Source organism: Pinus tabuliformis, chromosome 3_2, assembly GCF_031772625.1.
Source record: "Pinus tabuliformis cultivar Carrire ecotype Pingquan chromosome 3_2, CPIR1, whole genome shotgun sequence".
NCBI lineage: Eukaryota > Viridiplantae > Streptophyta > Pinopsida > Pinales > Pinaceae > Pinus > Pinus tabuliformis.
Window position 1 is genome coordinate 1,132,420,109 of NC_142302.1, and position 17,300 is coordinate 1,132,437,408.

General features: G+C 36.2%; 2 protein-coding genes across 2 annotated transcripts; one reads left to right on the forward strand and one right to left on the reverse strand.

The window, feature by feature from the left end:
* Nucleotides 1–9,315: 9,315 nt before the first annotated feature.
* On the forward strand, nucleotides 9,316–9,809 carry LOC149184679 (uncharacterized). Its single transcript, XM_089415415.1, has one exon. It carries the CDS (start codon nucleotides 9,408–9,410, stop codon nucleotides 9,807–9,809), a length of 402 nt encoding a protein of 133 aa, XP_089271541.1. The 5' UTR covers nucleotides 9,316–9,407.
* Nucleotides 9,810–13,236: 3,427 nt separating this feature from the next.
* Nucleotides 13,237–13,834, reverse strand: LOC149184680 (uncharacterized). The gene has a single exon (XM_089418965.1). The coding sequence runs from the start codon at nucleotides 13,832–13,834 to the stop codon at nucleotides 13,406–13,408; it is 429 nt and encodes a 142-aa protein (XP_089275091.1). The 3' UTR covers nucleotides 13,237–13,405.
* Nucleotides 13,835–17,300: the final 3,466 nt, after the last annotated feature.

Here is a 17,300-nt window from a genome sequence, read left to right on the forward strand (position 1 = left end):
TGACTGCCTCCCCCGACCGCGATATCGCGTCGGAGGGGATCAAAAGGGACCCTTTTCGCATCGGAGGGATGGTTTATGGATCAAAGGGAGGCTTTATGGAATCGGAGGGTTCCGATAACATAAAAGAAGGCTTGTAATGCATCGGAGATAAGTTATACGATCGGAGAAGGGATATTTTATGGTTTTGAGGGGTTTTGAAACAAAATGAGGGATTATTGCATTCGGCAAAGGATTTTTAAGGCCTTTGAAGGGGTTCTAATACTTCGGAAGGGGTCCGAAAGTATGAAAGAGGGTTTTGAGCCTTGAAAAAGGCAAAAACAAGACTAAAAGAGGGATTTTATACATTAGAGGAGGAACTTTATGCATAGGAAGGAGTCCTTTGCATTGGAAGGTGGTTTGAGAGGCGAATGAGGGTTCTTGCTAAGTTTCAGGCAAACTTAGCAATTCCCAAGCATACTTATGGTTATCTTTCAACCAGAGGGAGGGGATATGTACATAGGGGAGCTAATTAGCATATTTTTAGTAAAGGGAAGGGAAAATAGGTAGGGATTTACATAGTAGAGTTAGAGGTTAATATGAATTGTGAATGGAAAAGCGCTAAGGATAGAAATCTTAGGTTATAAAGGGGAAATAGATCTTGTAGAGGAAAAATGAACACTCCTTAAGTAAAGCTGCCCTTTACCAAGGCAAATGATGTGAAATATGATGATTTTAAGAGATATCAAGCATATCTTGACCTCTTTGGGGAAGTGAGTGAGTGATTTGGGGAAGAAGAAGAAGGGGGAGTTAGACATGCCTCGCTTGAGCTGCTCCGAGTGAAAATTGCCTCATACTTGTGATCTGAAATAGATTTGATACTTGAAAATATGAAATGGATCACAAATGATCATTCAGCCACCACAAAACTACCTACCCGGTCTACTTACCTAGCATTTTATCTTCTTTTTGGTTTGGGTGCACTTGAATTTGCAAACCCAGCTTTTAAAATTTTCTTTTTGCTGTCCTCCTATCTAAGTCGACCCTTATTTCTTCCGGGGCTCAGGTTAAGCTGTTGAGCACCCTTGTTTCTCTACCTATCTACAAATTTGCCAAGATTAAACAGTTTGGACAGATGTTGATTCTCTATATTCTAAACAAGAAATTTAAACCTAGGGAAGCCAAGATTAAACTGTTTGGCCTTCCCTTAACTGAAAAATTCTTCAAAAATGGCATCACTCATCAAATATGGAACTTTTGCAGCATGGAAAAGATGAACATATTTGGCACTTCCACTGTCAATCATGAAAAATGACACCTATCGCAATAGGAGGCTAACAGTTCCAACACCTTTTAAATTGGTTATGGAGTAGTACAAAAATGAAATAAATGTCTACAAGCATACTTAGGGAGTTTCAGTGATTTTAAAATGAAACCTTAATCCACCACATAAACAAAACTCCGTAGACCATAATTTTAGGGGAGGAAAAGTAGGAAAGGGAGAGAAAGGAAGAGGGTGAGGAGGAAGAAGGAGAATAAAAAGAAGGGAGTGGTTTTTTTGGGCAGGTGTGGGTGAAAAGAAAAAACAATAAGGAGTGGGGAAAAAATGAGGAAGAGGGGGAAGAGAATATAGGATAAAAGAAAAAGGAAGGCAGAGAAGGGGAGTGGGGATAGGAGAAAGAGTGGGAGTGTAGGAAAAATAGGATTGGAAGAAAAAGGATAGGGAAAGAAACATAGGATTGGAACATGCTAACAAGGGGAGGGAGAGATATAAGAAAAAAAAGAGGGAAAAGAGAGGGGGTAAGGGATAAAAGAAAGAGGAAAATGAAAAGTGGAGGGGTAGAGGTAGAAAAAAATGAGTAGGGAAGAGGAAGAGAAAAAGGAGAAGATAGAGAGGGAGAAGAAGAGGAAGGGTCGAGAGGTCTCTCTCTCTCTCTCTCTCTCTCTCTCTCTATCTATATATATATATATCTTCTTCACCCATCTACAATACCAAACACTCATGTATTTTTTTTGGTAAATTCACAAACTGTATATTAACAAGAGAAGCTTTTATATCACTAACGACAACTCGAATTATCGATAAAACTGAATGAAAGGAAGAACCATATAATTTGATTCAGAAGTCTCAAAACTAACAAATCAACCTTAACATAGTAAATGACATGTATAAAAGAATGAGGCTTATCAACCATGAAGAAAGTAGCTAAAACCTATAGAAATATATGGCTAATATATAACAGAAATTAAAACTTTTCTATGAGATTTAGTTGTACTCGAAGTAGCACTAAGGTTTATCCATAACTGATGAATGCTTAGGATTACACGAGGGAGGTAACTCCCTACATTGGAATATTGCATTATCCATGTGCCCCATCCTTTCATCCATATCCTGGTAGAGAAATTGTAGCTCTTCCATGCTAAGGAGTAGCTTGTCCCTACTCTTATTACATTCAAGCAATATCTTTCCCAAGGGTTACCTAATGTGCCAATATAAGTGAATGATGTGCAGGTTTTGGTTTTTGCGAGCACAATTATTTCCCATGTTAGGCACTCTGTCTGAGATTGTTGTGATGACACATGAAACAAAGAGGTTATCTATATCATCAATGACCTCTTGCTTTGTATCTTAAATTTCATGTTGCACTTCTAGAGAAGTCTATAGTTGGTATCATTTGGCTTAGGCGTGACCTATAAAACAAGCTTGAGAACTTCTAGGATCTCCACGACCCCTTGCACCTCTAAAATATCTGAGTCTTTTTCAAGACATGGTGAGGTGAAATGTACAAAGGAAGGGAAAGGGGTGGGAAAAGAAGGGGAAAATACTGTGGAGAGGGGAAAAAATGAAAGATAGAAAAGCCACATGACCATGATATCGCTTGATTCATCTCTTGTCTTCCAACTGGATTTAATTCCAATGGTTAATGTACACAATTTAAACGTGGATTCAGAGCCTCTCGGTGCAACTTCTCTTAGCGTAGTTCCTATTTTAACATTATGGCAGGATGGGTACCATATCCAACTATATTGGATGCTAAGCACATATTATATCATCACTGGTTGTATATCGATCTCTAAACCCAATTTTAACCCGCTAAAAAGTTGAACTTAAATTCCAAGTTGAATAAAATGGCTATGCAAACTTCAACCTCAATTTCAACTATATGTTCTATCTATTAAAAATGTATATGTGTGTGTGTGTGAGTGGTATATATATTTAAAAATTAAAACTCTATATATAAATAAGGGGCTAATTCATTGAAAATGTATATGTGTCTGTGTGTGTGAGATATATATATATTTAAAAAGTAAGACTCTATATATAAATAAGGGGCTAATTCACTTAATTTAATTAATTGAGTAAAAGGAAAAAAAAGTCCAAGTTAAAAAAATTTAATTTAATAATCATGGTGAAAATGTTAAAGTAGCACACCCATGAGAATTAAAGAGTTGGAACACCATATGCAAAAATTTAAGAGTTCCTTGGGACATTCGTTATCTCACATAAATAAATATGTTTACCAAGAGTTATCGTCCACCATAATTTTGTTGGGATAGGGTCCCCTCGGGTCAATTTTGTTATTATTTTAAAATCTATGCATTTTGAGGAGCGGAGCGCGAAGGTCATTAGGAGCGAAAGGGGCTTTAGGAAGGTCAAAGCCCCTTAGTTTGTTAGAAGTTAATTTGTTTTATGACCCGCCCATAGTTCGTAGACCATGGTATTGTAATAGAAGATGGTATAAAAAGGAGTCATAGAGAGTCATAAGAAGTAAGTTAATCAAGCAATGAATTATCTAAGTAAGAGAAGTATGTACTTAGGCGAAGGGGAAGGCTCCTATAGTTGTGTGCGCAGAGACCTTGGCAAGTCCACAGCTAAGTGCGCGGGCCCCCGCAGTTGTGTGCACATGGTAGAAAGAGTCTGTAATTGAAGATCTGAGCATAATAATAAAGGCTATTTTGAAGCATTATCTGTGTATTTGTGCATTATACTTTACTTCTGAATTTACTGTATGATTTGCTCTGTTTACTACAAATATCTTGAGAAGTACTTAATAAATGTGCGAAAGTGGTAGATCTGTTTAATTACTTGATGTTATGAATGTTTAGAACAATTAGCGCAGAGTTTTGATCTGTTAATTGTAAGTAAATGTAATTTTCAGGTTTTAAGGGTTAGGGTTCGCGAAGATCGGAATAAAGACCTAGGAGTAACAAAAACACATAACATAGTCCTTTAGATGCAGAAACATAGTTCTGGCATCCCCCATTATTGTCGCAGGTGAGACTGCAGCCTGTGCTACACAAAGTTGTTGCCGAAAGGGCTGGTAGTGTAGGGTTTTGATGGTTAGCACAACTAACTCTGAACTTGGGTCCAAGCCCCCTCAAGCCAACATCATGACATGTGTATCTGTTGTGTTGTAATTTGTGTATGTATATGTATTGTGTTGTACATCAGGTGTAGGTGTATGTATTGTGTGGTGGTGTACACTGGATGTAGGAGTATATATTGTGTTGTGTTCTACACTGGGTGTAGTTGTATGTGTGGTATGTCAGGTGTAGGTGCATGTATTGCATGGTGTTGTATGTCATGTGTGGTTGTATGTGTGTGATGCACATTATGTGTATATGCACATGGTTGAGGCCCGAAAGCACTGGGTGTTTTTCGGGTGTGGCAACCGATCCAGTGTGTGTATGAAATAAGGAAAAGGTAGAAGCTAAGGATTGATTAAAGGATAAGTATCAATATTTTTATTTTAGTTTTATTATGCATGTGATTTATGATTACGACCTATGATGATTACATGTGATCTATGATTTTGGTTTATGATGGTTACATGCGATTTATGATTTTGATCTATGATGGTTGTGTTTTGAGCTAACCTAATGTGATATGTTTATACATGATAATTTGGTCAAAGATTCTAGTTTGACTTGTTGTGACAGGAAACAAACAAAATTGCAAGTATACCTCTTTGACACACCACCAATGAGGTATGATTTGAAGTTATTTGAATTTATTTTGAATTAATGGAAATTATGTGCTTGGTACAAGAAAGCATGAAATGCCCGGTTGGGTGGTTGAAACTGACAATAAGCATTAGCAACAACATAAAAAGGAATTGGAATAAGCAACAGTATGATAGTAAAGCATTCAGGAGCAGGGCCATTGTGGGACACTATTACCCAATATTGTCCATTGGTTGCCATGAGCATGCAATGATTGGTATGATGGTTTTAAGGCAAGATATGCCTTGGTTTTTGGATCTTCCAATGCGAGGAAACTTTGTCGAGGGATGGACTTCGCGGGATGGGGGTGCCGACGAAACTTGGAAGGTGTGTGGCTGCGTGGAAGGGGGTGGCCAGATTGCCCGATGGACTGCGTAGCAGAGAAGGGAAGTCATGGGATATATTTGTTTTGGTAATTAACATTGCCATATCGAATCAAATGCACATTGGGAGTGTGCCCTAGAACAATGAGGCAGTAACTATTCATTGAGAGGACAAGTGGTGCAGGATTATAATGCTGGACATTGGATACAGATTTAACTTTGTAGTGGATTTTGGACTTCTTGGGAAGGAGGTGAATCCAGGTATTACTTTGAGGGTGGTGGTGTGAGCCTTTGGATTCCCTTGTTGCGGATGCAGGCACCGTATCCTTTTATTTGTTGGTTGAGCAAATGTGCATATGTGTATATGTGTGTATTATTGTAAATATTGTATCGAGCTGGATTTATAAAGCTCCACAGACAATATAATTATTTGTTGGGTGAAGCAAATGTGTATGTGTGTATATGTGGTTATTATTGTAAATATCGTAATTAGTTGTGTTATAAAGCTCCAGTAAATGGTATGTTTGTCATGTTTTAGCAGATGGTCATTGTAAATACTGCAATGAGTTATGTTATAAAGCTAAATGGGCAGTATGTTTTGTTTTCAGCGGCCTTGCTGGTTATAGGTGTCATCAAACACCGAGGACGGTGTTCCCCCAAGGGGGAGGGTTCTGTAACAACCCTGGTTAAAATCCACGTAAATATAAAAATATAAGACCATGGTCATGGGACACATATTCTAAGCTAAATGGTGGGAAAAGACATCCTAGTGGTATGTCACTTCGGTTTATTATGGCTAAGGAAATTGGCAAAGGAAATGGAAAAGGCTTTGGAAAGGCATGAGGCATTTATTGGCATTTTATTTATGAAATAAAAGAAATTAGGAGAAAAAGAAGGTGTAAGGTCACAGGTTGCATGTGAGGAGGAAATTGAAGGAAAATAATGGAAATTGAAGAAAATAGGGGCCTCATTGATAAAAAGGCTTCTGAGGATAAGTTGGAAGTTCTTGATAGGTTTTGGTGGAGCTCTCTTCAATTCTTTCTCTCTCTCTCATACTCTTGTCCACTTAGATTTTTCTTTAAACACTCTTGGAAGAGTGTGGCATACTTGGAATTTGGAGCAAGAAGGAAAAGGAAAAGCAGAAAAGCACAAGAGGGCATCAGGATCAACAACTACAGTGGGTTTTGCTTGTAGGTACCGAGTTACATGTATGATTCCTTGTTAGTTTCTGCATGCATGGCACATGCATGTGGTTTCTTGGTTATGATTTTTCATTGGCATGGAGGATTTCCCGGATTGACAATGATTTTGCTCAACCTTTCCATTTCCTGGATAGTCATGGTGTTGTGGGTTTTACTTTCGTTTTCTGGTTTCTTCTCATATTCCTCTGGCTGTGGGTTGAGTTATTATTTCCTAGAACCTTGGTTGGAAAAATGCTCAGGAAGCCCTATAACGACTTGGGTTGAGTTACTAATCCTAGAGCCTTGGTTGGAAAAACACTCTAGAAGCCCTATAACAACTTGGATTGAGTTATTAGTCCTGTAGCCTTGGTTGGAAAAACACTCTAGAGCCCTTGGTGGGTTGAGTTACTAGTCTTGGAGCCTTGGTTGGACAAACGCTTTGGATCCCGATAGAAGCTATGGTTTGAGTTACTAGTCGTGGAGCCTTGGTTGGACAAACACTTTGGAGTTCGGCGACAGCCGTGGGTAGAGTTACTAGTCTTGGAAGCTGGGTTGGAACAAATGCTCTAGAGCCTTGGACAACTTGGGTACAGACCAATCTGGTGATGGCTAGTGATGTTCGACCGTGAGGTGGAATCATTGGTTGAGGGTTGAGGTGGTTTGGCCTCTGGAAGCCCTGGATGGTTTTGATTGATGTATTTTATTAGATCTCGCATTCATGCTTGGAATATGACACTAGGGTGATTGGCTGAAGAGAGACTTGGCTCAGCCAATCTACGGTCGAGTGGAACATGGTAGTCTCATACCGAGTTGGCTTTCGCATCATTAATATGAGGTTATTTCTCCTTGTTAATTCATGAGTATTATATTGGTTTATATGTGGATTATATGACTGTTGTTTCTTTGGTATTTTTGTTATTATTATGTTGGTTATGAACATGTATTATGACTGTGACTATGTATGGGTCTCATCATGTTTTTACTTGTAATTGAATGAACAATGTATCTATGGCCTAATAGATGATAATGCAGCTAATGTGATAGAGAAAAAATTCCTTATAGCGAATCTCAAATAAGTATGACACTCCTATGCTCAGTTCTATTGTTAAGACCTGTAGCTTTCATATTTTGTGATATGTTTGATGAAATGCTTGTCATGGCTAGTAGGGGTCCAGTATAGTCCTGGTCAATGTTTTTGCAAATGTATCATTATTTCTTGTGATAATTCATTTCTGAACCTGTCATTGAGTTTTGGGCAGTGACCTGGGCTCTCGACCTGAAAAAGTGGCACAAATACTGAAGTCACAGGCACAAGTCTGAGTAGAAAAGTCCCTAGACACATGCATACCCATGTTGTGGGAGCGTCTGAAGCCTCTTGGATGCATGCTTGTCCATATCAAGGGAGCAACTAGGGGTTTAATGGTATAAAAATCAGTGGGACCCAAGGGTTGGTTACCTGAGTGGTTGGGATGGCTCCCAGGAGTTCTGTCGTTGATGTGGAATGCCTGTATGGTGTGTTTCTCTCAATTCCACTTCCTTAACTGACACATAGGGAGTCAAATCAAATCATAGTAACTTCTCGTCACATGTTTGCTCTGGTTGCTCCGTTACTTGGGTATATGTGGGAGGAGGGTGTTACACCAAAAAGGTTTGCAGGGTAAGTTGAGGGAGTTCCTGCCATTGTGGGAGAGAGATGGTTTGTGGTGCTACACTAAGTGTAGAGGCTAATGGTATTTATACATTATTAGAGGGCTGAGGAAGACGTAGCATCAAGAAGGCAGAACGAAAGGGTAACTCAAGCAACAAATAATGAAAAATATGCAATCACAGATTACATGAGAAAAGTGATATTAACCTGGGTCCCAGCATTGGTTGCTATTGTAGACTCCAGAGGTAGACCGCAATATGAGGAGCCTCTTTGTGCTGAGTACTTGTGTGTTAGAGCAAACAACTAGAGAATAATGAGTTGGGAGGAGGAACCCCTTTGTATAATATCAAGCACACGTGTGGGTAAGTCAAGGTTATTGTGGAGAAATAAATGATTAAAGGTAAGTTGGTACAGTAAAATCCAGTTATTACAGATTGAGTTGTTCGTCACATCTTCGAGAAAATAGTTTACAATATCGCAGGGTTTTTTGTGAGAGGACTCACTCAATCACATTTTTGCACATGAGATTGCGATGACAAAAATTTAGTGTGCGACATAATGCAATTATTACAAATCTAATCTCTATTTATGATGTGATTAAGCGCTAAAATTTGCAATAAGGTCTTTTGGGCAGATTATAGACAAATAAGAAGACTTAGGATAACCATTGGAATGCACCTTATGAGGATTTCAAGACACAGGGATCCAAATTTTTAGAATGTCAAAAATTTGGGGGGTTGTTGTAGCCGCTACAATAATTTGATAAAGGAGTAGTCTACCTAGGCGGTAGAATGGTTTGTTTTCCGTCACGGGTCGGAAAATCGTTCAGCTTCGGCCACCGACAATCCCTCCGCCACCCTCCCCTAGCTCCGCCACCCTCCCCTAGCAATCCTGACATTCCTTGCCATTCTCTCCTGGCAATCCTGACATTCCCTGCCATTCCCTGACAAAAAATCCGATCACAGCTGGAGGGCCTGACATCCCCTGACAGATCGGGGACGAGCTGGAATTGCAGCCGCGGAGTATTATTGCCGGTTCCAATTTGAATTGAGGAAATGGTCACCTGCGCGCTGCTCACTCACCTTCCTCTTCGACTCGGCGCTTCCCGCTCTGCAATTCCGCTCTGCAGCTCGCCACCCAGGTACTCTTCGGTGAACCTGTTAGCATCCTCTGTTAACTCGTTGGCCAGTCCTTTGGATCAGTAATTTTATATTTCCTGAGTAGGGTTCGAGCTCAATTCCTGCCAAATCTGTCTGCGCGCCTGCTCTATTTCACATGGCCGATTTCTTTGGCCCTTCCTGTAACTACGACGAATGCAATGGTGTCATGGAGTCCGAGGTCAGCGGATGTGGAGATATGGAAGCTGCTATCCTAAAGCGCGTAATGAACAAATTCTTGGCGTGGCTCCACGCCAATTTAATTGCTTCTATGCAGAATCATTTCGGGAAAGTTACCAGGGCCATGATCTCTTCTCCGGGCTTCAATGACAATGTGAATGATTACTATGGCTTGCTTTTGGATCAGGCCACATCTACCATACCGGAACTGAGAGCGGCCATGTTTATACCTGGAGCCAAGCACCACGCTTTAAACGTGATTAAAATGCAGGGAAAGCAGGGGCTGGTTTTGCTGCTGGTTGGGAGTGGCGAAAACTATAATGACGCAGACACAGTTTAGCCAAATAATTAAATGCTACCGGGACTCAAGGTCTGAAACATAATGTAATGTAGTGTTGTAAGCTGTTATGCGGTTTTGTGACTCATCTTTGCTCCGGTAAAGCGGGCAGTGGGGGCCGAAACAACCGAGCAAATAAAACTGTAATGTCGTGAAAATATTTTCATTGTTAGTTCTCCTTTGTCTGAAAATGTTGTGTCATCTAAGTAGGTAGGGAAATTTCAAATGATAAATAACGATTTAATTCAGTGCTGGTTCAGGAATTTCAGTTCGGATCTATTGAGCTAGGGAAATTTCAAATGATAAATAACGATTTAATTCAATTCTGGTTCAGGAATTTCAATTCGCATCTTCTGAGTAGGGAAATTTCAAATGATAAATAACGATTTAATTCAGTTCTGGTTCAGGAATTTCAGTTCGGATCTACTGAGAGAAGTTTATTTTGAAAATAATTTTAGAAATTTCTTTAACAGAAATCGACCAGAAATTTACTTTGAGAATAAATTTCGATATTTCTATAACAGAAATCGACCTGGTGGTTTGTCAAACTAAACCTTGGCCTCGCTGAAAAAGTAATTTCAAAAGGAAAAGTATGTTCACTATGAAGGCACTCAGATTATGGGACAAATCAAATCTTACTTTGAGTAATGACGGGACTGATTAAAGCATATTAAAGCATACTCTGAGTGGAAAGCACATACCATAGATCAAGATAACCTGAACATCACCTTTTCAATTCATTATGTTATTTTTTATTTGCAAAATGCAATGCATGTGGCTCTTAAAATGTTGACATTTCAGCAAAGTCATTACAATGCATGTGGTCGTATGAACATAACAGTGTACCAGAGTGTAATGGAGTACGGCATCATTTGTCTGGTGGGACAATTGTTTTTCTTTGCCAAAAAAAATCAGACTTATCGAAAGCATATTTATGGATGATTTATATGAAAAAGTGTTTACTTTTTATTTTTTAATAGTAGTTTAATTGATAGATATTTTGGATTTTTTAATAGCGAATTTGTATCATAAAAGATAAAACATAACATTATAGTCACCGTTGTAAAACTACAAAAAGGATAGTAATTTATTTTTCATAAAAGAAAATGTTAAATTTTTATGTATTATATGTATAAATTTATTATATTTATAAAATTTATATTTATTAGCTTGTTATGTTCTCTGTTTTATATAGGAAATTCTAATATTATTAATTACTTTGTAAATTATAACATTTTATTGAGATGTAATAATGTTGTCTTTTCTTTTTTCACTTTTAGATTAGTTAAATTTCTAGATGAACAAAATTAGTAGGCATCTTAAGATTTGAGGTAATGATTGAGAGTGGTTACTTAAATTGAGAAGCAAATTTCTAAACATTTTGTAATGTGTTTTTAGAGAAACTTTTTGTTGTTTATATTGTGCTAGAGTAATCATAATTATGAAAAATTTAAGAGGAATTGGTGTTCATTCTCTTAAAGAGTTGAAGTAATTGAGCTAATGGAAGTCCTGTTACACATGACTCTCCTAATATCTTGGGCCTTTGCAAAGTGAGGAGAGAATTGGTATTAATCCTCAAACCTTTAAAATAATTGAGAAAATGGAAATTATATTATACTAAGTGGACTCTTTGTGCTTAGACACATTACTCTCCTAATGAGATGGCCTTCCTATAATCCATAAAATTAGGAACTTCATAGATAAATTGGAATAAGATGCCAAAATAAACATCATTGCTTACCAATAAGCTAGTAGTATATTAAGACCAAAGGGCTCAAAAAGATGCACTATGAAATTGCTATGAACCTAGAAAAGAGTCTATCACTACCTCTTTAAACAACCTACAAAAACATTAGACCCTTATGCCATCACCAAAATAATAAATCTCAACACAACAAGTAAAGGGCATTGTTTAACTATCTTAGATTTTGGAGTCAAACTATGTCTTTGTTGTTGTTTAAAATCCATTTTTGAATGTGTAAATGGATTCAAAGCTTTGAAAAACTCTTAGGGAACTCCTTTTTGTAGAGTTCACATATCAAACTTGTGATTACAACAAATTCGTGCAAGATTATAGGAAAATTTAATAAAAAAATATGCTCAAAAGACCTCCAAAACCTAGAATAGTTAATTATAACTATATAACAAGTCAGAGGCAAAAGGAGTGGAGGATATGGTGGCTCATCAACATCTTTGTCTGTAACTTCTACCAGTGGACATGCTTCAAAACATCTGGTGCACTCTCCATACGGCCTGGCATTAATATTGGTGCTCTGTTTCTCTTATCTTTAGTTTTGTTTATATGTCAGTAGTTGTCATAATATTGTTACATAAGATTTTTTTAAAGTTTTTTAATTTTAATAAAAGCAAAGTTATAAAGACAGATTTACATAAATTCCAATTGGGTAACTATGTAGACTAAGTGAGTTTAGAACTATTGAATAAAGTTGGGGAGAGGGAAATTGCCAATGATTATTATTGTGAAAAAATATTTACATAAATTCCAATTGGGTAACTATGTAGACTAAGTGAGTTTACAACTATTGGATAAAGTTGGGGAGAGGGAAATTGCGGATGATTATTATTGTGAAAAGATGTTGTACAAAAGTTTGGATTAAGGTTATTTATATATTGGTAGTGGTCATAATATTGTATAAAACTTTTTAATTTTTTTTTTTATTAATAAAAATAACATTTGCAAGTGGTAGTGATTTGATGTGTTTTTGATGTGCCAATCTTCATAACCATCATGTTGTAATGGATTATGATTTGAAAACTTGAATGCACAATTAATATATTTTATTTCTCTTTTAGAAACATTGTTTCTAATAGTAGTTTGGAGCATAGACAAATATGAGTCAATTTGGAGGTTCATTCCAAGTATTTGGTTAACTTGTGTTAGTAGTTTCAAGTGTAGACAAATATTTTCAAGTCATGATTTATTTTAAGTATTTAGTTAGTGCACATCTCTTGGCTTGCATTGTATTATATTGAAGCCTTCATTGTTAGGGCTCGCCCGCATAGTTTTGGCATCCATTTGCTTTTATTCTATTAAAATTGTGTTCTTGTTCAACTTTCCCTATCTATTTAGAAACAATAGTTCAACCATAGTGAATTTCTGGTCGATTTCTGTTAAAGAAATTTCTAAAAGTATTTTCAAAATAAACTTCTCTCAGTAGATCCAAACTGAAATTCCTGAACCAGAACTGAATTAAATCGTTATTTATCATTTGAAATTTCCCTACTCAGAAGATGCGAATTGAAATTCCTGAACCATAATTGAATTAAATCGTTATTTATCATTTGAAATTTCCCTAACTCAGTAGATTCGAACTGAAATTCCTGAACCAGCACTGAATTAAATCGTTATTTATCATTTGAAATTTCCCTACCTACTTAGATGACACAAAATTTTCAGACAAAGGAGAACTAACAATGAAAATATTTTCACGGCATTACAGTTTTATCTGCCCGGTTGTTTCGGCCCCCACTGCCCGCTTTACCGGAGCAAAGATGAGTCACAAAACCGCATAACAGCTTACAACACTACATTACATTATGTTTCAGACCTCGAGTCCCGGTAGCATTTAATTATTTGGCTAAACTGTGTCTGTAACATACAGATCTACAAAGGCCTTGGCGTCATTATAGTTTTCGCCACTCCCAACCAGCAGCAAAACCAGCCCCTGCTTTACCTGCATTTTAATCACGTTTAAAGCGCGGTGCTTGGCTCCAGGTATAAACATGGCCGCTCTCAGTTCCGGTATGGTAGATGTGGCCTGATCCAAAAGCAAGGCACAGTAATCATTCACATTGTCATTGAAGCCCGGAGAAGAGATCATGGCCCTGGTAACTTTCCTGAAATGATTCTGCATAGAAGCAATTAAATTGGCATGGAGCCACGCCAAGAGTTTGTTCATTACGCGCTTCGGGATAACAGCTTCCATATATCCACATCCGCTGACCTCGGACTCCATGACACCATTGCATTCGTCATAGTTACAGGAAGGGCCAAAGAAATCGGCCATGTGAAATAGAGTAGGCGCGCAGATAGATTTGGCAAGAATTGAGCTCGAACCCTACTCAGGAAATATAAAATTACTGATCCCAAGGACTGGCCAACGAGTTAACAGAGGATGCTAACAGGTTCACCGAAGAGTACCTGGGTGGCGAGCTGCAGAGCGGGAAGAGCCGAGTCGAAGAGGAAGGTGAGTGAGTAGCGCGCGGGTGACCATTTCCTCAATTCGAATTGGAACTGGCAATAATACTCTGCGGCTGCAATTCCAACTCGTCCCCAATCTGTCAGGGGATGTCAGGCCCTCCAGCTGCGATCCGATTTGGCAGGGAATGTCAGATTGCCAGGGGAGGGTTGCGGAGAAGGAGGGTGGCGAAGTTAGGGGAGGTGGCGGAGGGCGGAGGGATTGCCAGTGGCCGGAACTGGACGATTTTCTGGCCGGTGACGGAAAACCAGCCATTCTACCGCCTAGGTAGACTACTCCATTTGATAAACAATTATTCTATCTTTAGTCTAGTTTTCAAGGAGTACGCAAAAAAACAAAGAACAAATCATGACCTTGGTAATTTTGTAATATATCAATAGAAATTAAAAATATATGTATTATTAAACACTCATTCATTATTATAATACATATTTGATTTTGATAAAACAATTATAAAAAAATCAAAATAATAATGATGATAATAATGAAGAACGTACACTAAAACTAATATAGTTTATTTAATTAAAATTCTTTAATATTTTATTTCTATCATGAATAAAAACTTTAAAAAAATAAAAAAATTAATTGAATATTTTTAATATTTTATTTCTATCTTGAATTAAAAAAAATAAAAGTGTTCTCACCATCTTGTAGTTACAATGAACCGCACTAATGATTTGAACAACACTAATGATTTGAAGTGGACAAATAATTTTTAGTTTAATTATCACTGAAAATATGTTTCAAAAACTTAATATAAATTACATAGACCTAAATTCATAAATTTAAAATAATTATCACACATTTATATATGGTATAGTTTTAAAAAGTTACATGTTTTTAAATAAAATATAACATAAAATAAAATAATATTTAATGATTAAATTAATATATATATGTTTATTTTATATATAGGTAAAATTTATTATTATTATTATTAAATTATTGTGTTTCAAGAATAAAGGTAATGACATAAATATATTTTATGAAAAGATCTATCAAAACATAATTTGTAATTTAGTTTGCGACATAATGCAATTACTACAAATCTAATCTCCATTTCTTTTGGGCAGATTTTAGGCCAATAAGAAGACTTAGGAGAAGCTTGAGGACATATAGACTTAGGATAACCATTGGAATGCACCTTATGAGGATTTCAAGATACGGGGATCCAAATTTTTAGAATGTCAAAAATTTAAGGGGTTGTTGCAGCCACTACAACAATTTGATAAACAATTATTCTATCTTTAGCATAGTTTCCAAGGAGTAAGCAAAAAAACAAAGAACAAATCATGACCTTGGTAATTTTGTAATATATCAATAGAAATTAAAAATATATGTATTATTAAACGCTCATTCATTATTATAATACATATTTGATTTTGATAAAACAATTATAAAAAAATCAAAATAATAATGATGATAATAATGAAGAATGTACACTTTCAGTACTGGCTGTCCAATCAACCACTTCCTTCTCTCTTCTTTGATGGGGCAGCAAAAGGGAATCCAGGAATTACTGGCACGGAAGGGCTTATCATTAATCTAGATGACTCTTCTTCACACAGATTTGCTTGGGGATTAGGCCATTCCTCAAGCATACAAGCTTAGGCGATGGCCCTCTTCCAAGGTATCAAACTCCTCAAAGAGCGGGGACTTGAGGAGGAAAATGTCTTTGGAGACTCCCAAGTTATCATAAAAGCAGTGGTGAACAATTCCAACCCAGCAAATCTGCAACTAACAAGGATAATTACAAGGATCAAAGGCATGAAAAAGTCCCTAAATCTGAATTACTTTCATGTTTTAAGAAACAATAACAAAGAAGCTGTCATTAAGGCAAACAAGGCAGTTCACTAAGATGGTCCCTAAATCTGAATTGCTTTCATGTTTTAAGAAACAATAACAAAGAAGCTGTCATTAAGGCAAACAAGGCAGTTCACTAAGATGCCGGCACTATTCTCAGAGACAAGGAAACCCTTTGGGAACCAATCCCTTAAAGAGTCATGTTTTATTGCTTTATTTTACAGCAGTTTGTTTGTATCTTCTAGCTAGGGAAATTAGCAGCAAAAGCTCACTATACCAAATGTAAAAAAAGGAAGCTGAAAAGAGTACGAGCTTTATTCCTCTTGTTGGAAAGCCATGCGCTCCTCCTGTAACCGAATAATAAAAACTTAAAAAAAAAATTTGAAATGTTTTAATATTTTATTTCTATCATGAATAAAAACTTTAAAAATTAAAAAATTAATTAAAATTTTTTAATATTTTATTTCTATCCTGAATTAAAAAAAAAGTGTTCTCACTATCTTATTGTTACAAGTGTTCTCACTATCTTGTTATTACAATGAACTGCATTAGTGATTCGAAGTGGACAAATAATTTTTAATATAATTATCACCAAAAATATGTTCCCAAAACTTTATATAAATTACACACTCCTAAATTCATAAATTTAAAATAATTATCACACATTTATATATAATATAATTTCAAAAAGTTTCATTTTTTTAAATAAAATATAACATAAAATAAAATAAAATTATATTTAATAATTAAATCAATATATATATATATATATATTTGTTTATTTTTTATATAGGTAAATTTTTTATTATTACTATTATTAAAATATTGTGTTTCAAGGATAAAGGTAATGGCATTAATATATTTTATGAAAGGATCTATCAAAACATAATTTGTAATTATTTTCTCTGATTTTTAAATAATGAAATTAAAAAATATATTTAAAAACTCATATATATATATATATATATATATATTTTAAAATTATTGTGTTTTAAGATAAAGAAAATGGTATATATTGGGCCTGGAGTATGTCTTAAAACTACTTTTGCTTGGCTAAGAGCTCGTTTAAGGAAATTGGCAAGAGCGAAACCCTGCTCCCTTTGGACCACCAGCTGATTATTCCAAGTGGCGTGGTTTTCTTTGATAACTGTGATGCCCTTTGGACCACCAGCGGATTATTCCAGATGACCTTGTTTTCCTTGATAATTGTGATGCTTCCACTGACATTTGCGAACAGCAGCCAGAAATGGCTCTATCAATGTTGATTCCACCTTTTAAAAAAAAAAAAAATGCAAATATATATTTTATTAAAAGATCGTATTTTATGGATAAATGCAAGGCCTGTCGCATCGTTGGTCACAATCATAACCCAAAACGCTCCTGTAACTACTTCTACATTATAGTGTAATGCTTTATGTTTATAAATTGATACGAAAGGTTATAAATAATTAAAAAAAAAAAAACCCTTAAA

What these genes read in the sequence shown, in the direction of transcription:
- LOC149184679 (XM_089415415.1), top strand. Translation starts at nt 9,408, where the DNA reads ATGGCCGATTTCTTTGGCCCTTCCTGTAACTACGACGAATGCAATGGT.
- LOC149184680 (XM_089418965.1), bottom strand. Translation starts at nt 13,834, where the DNA reads ATGGCCGATTTCTTTGGCCCTTCCTGTAACTATGACGAATGCAATGGT.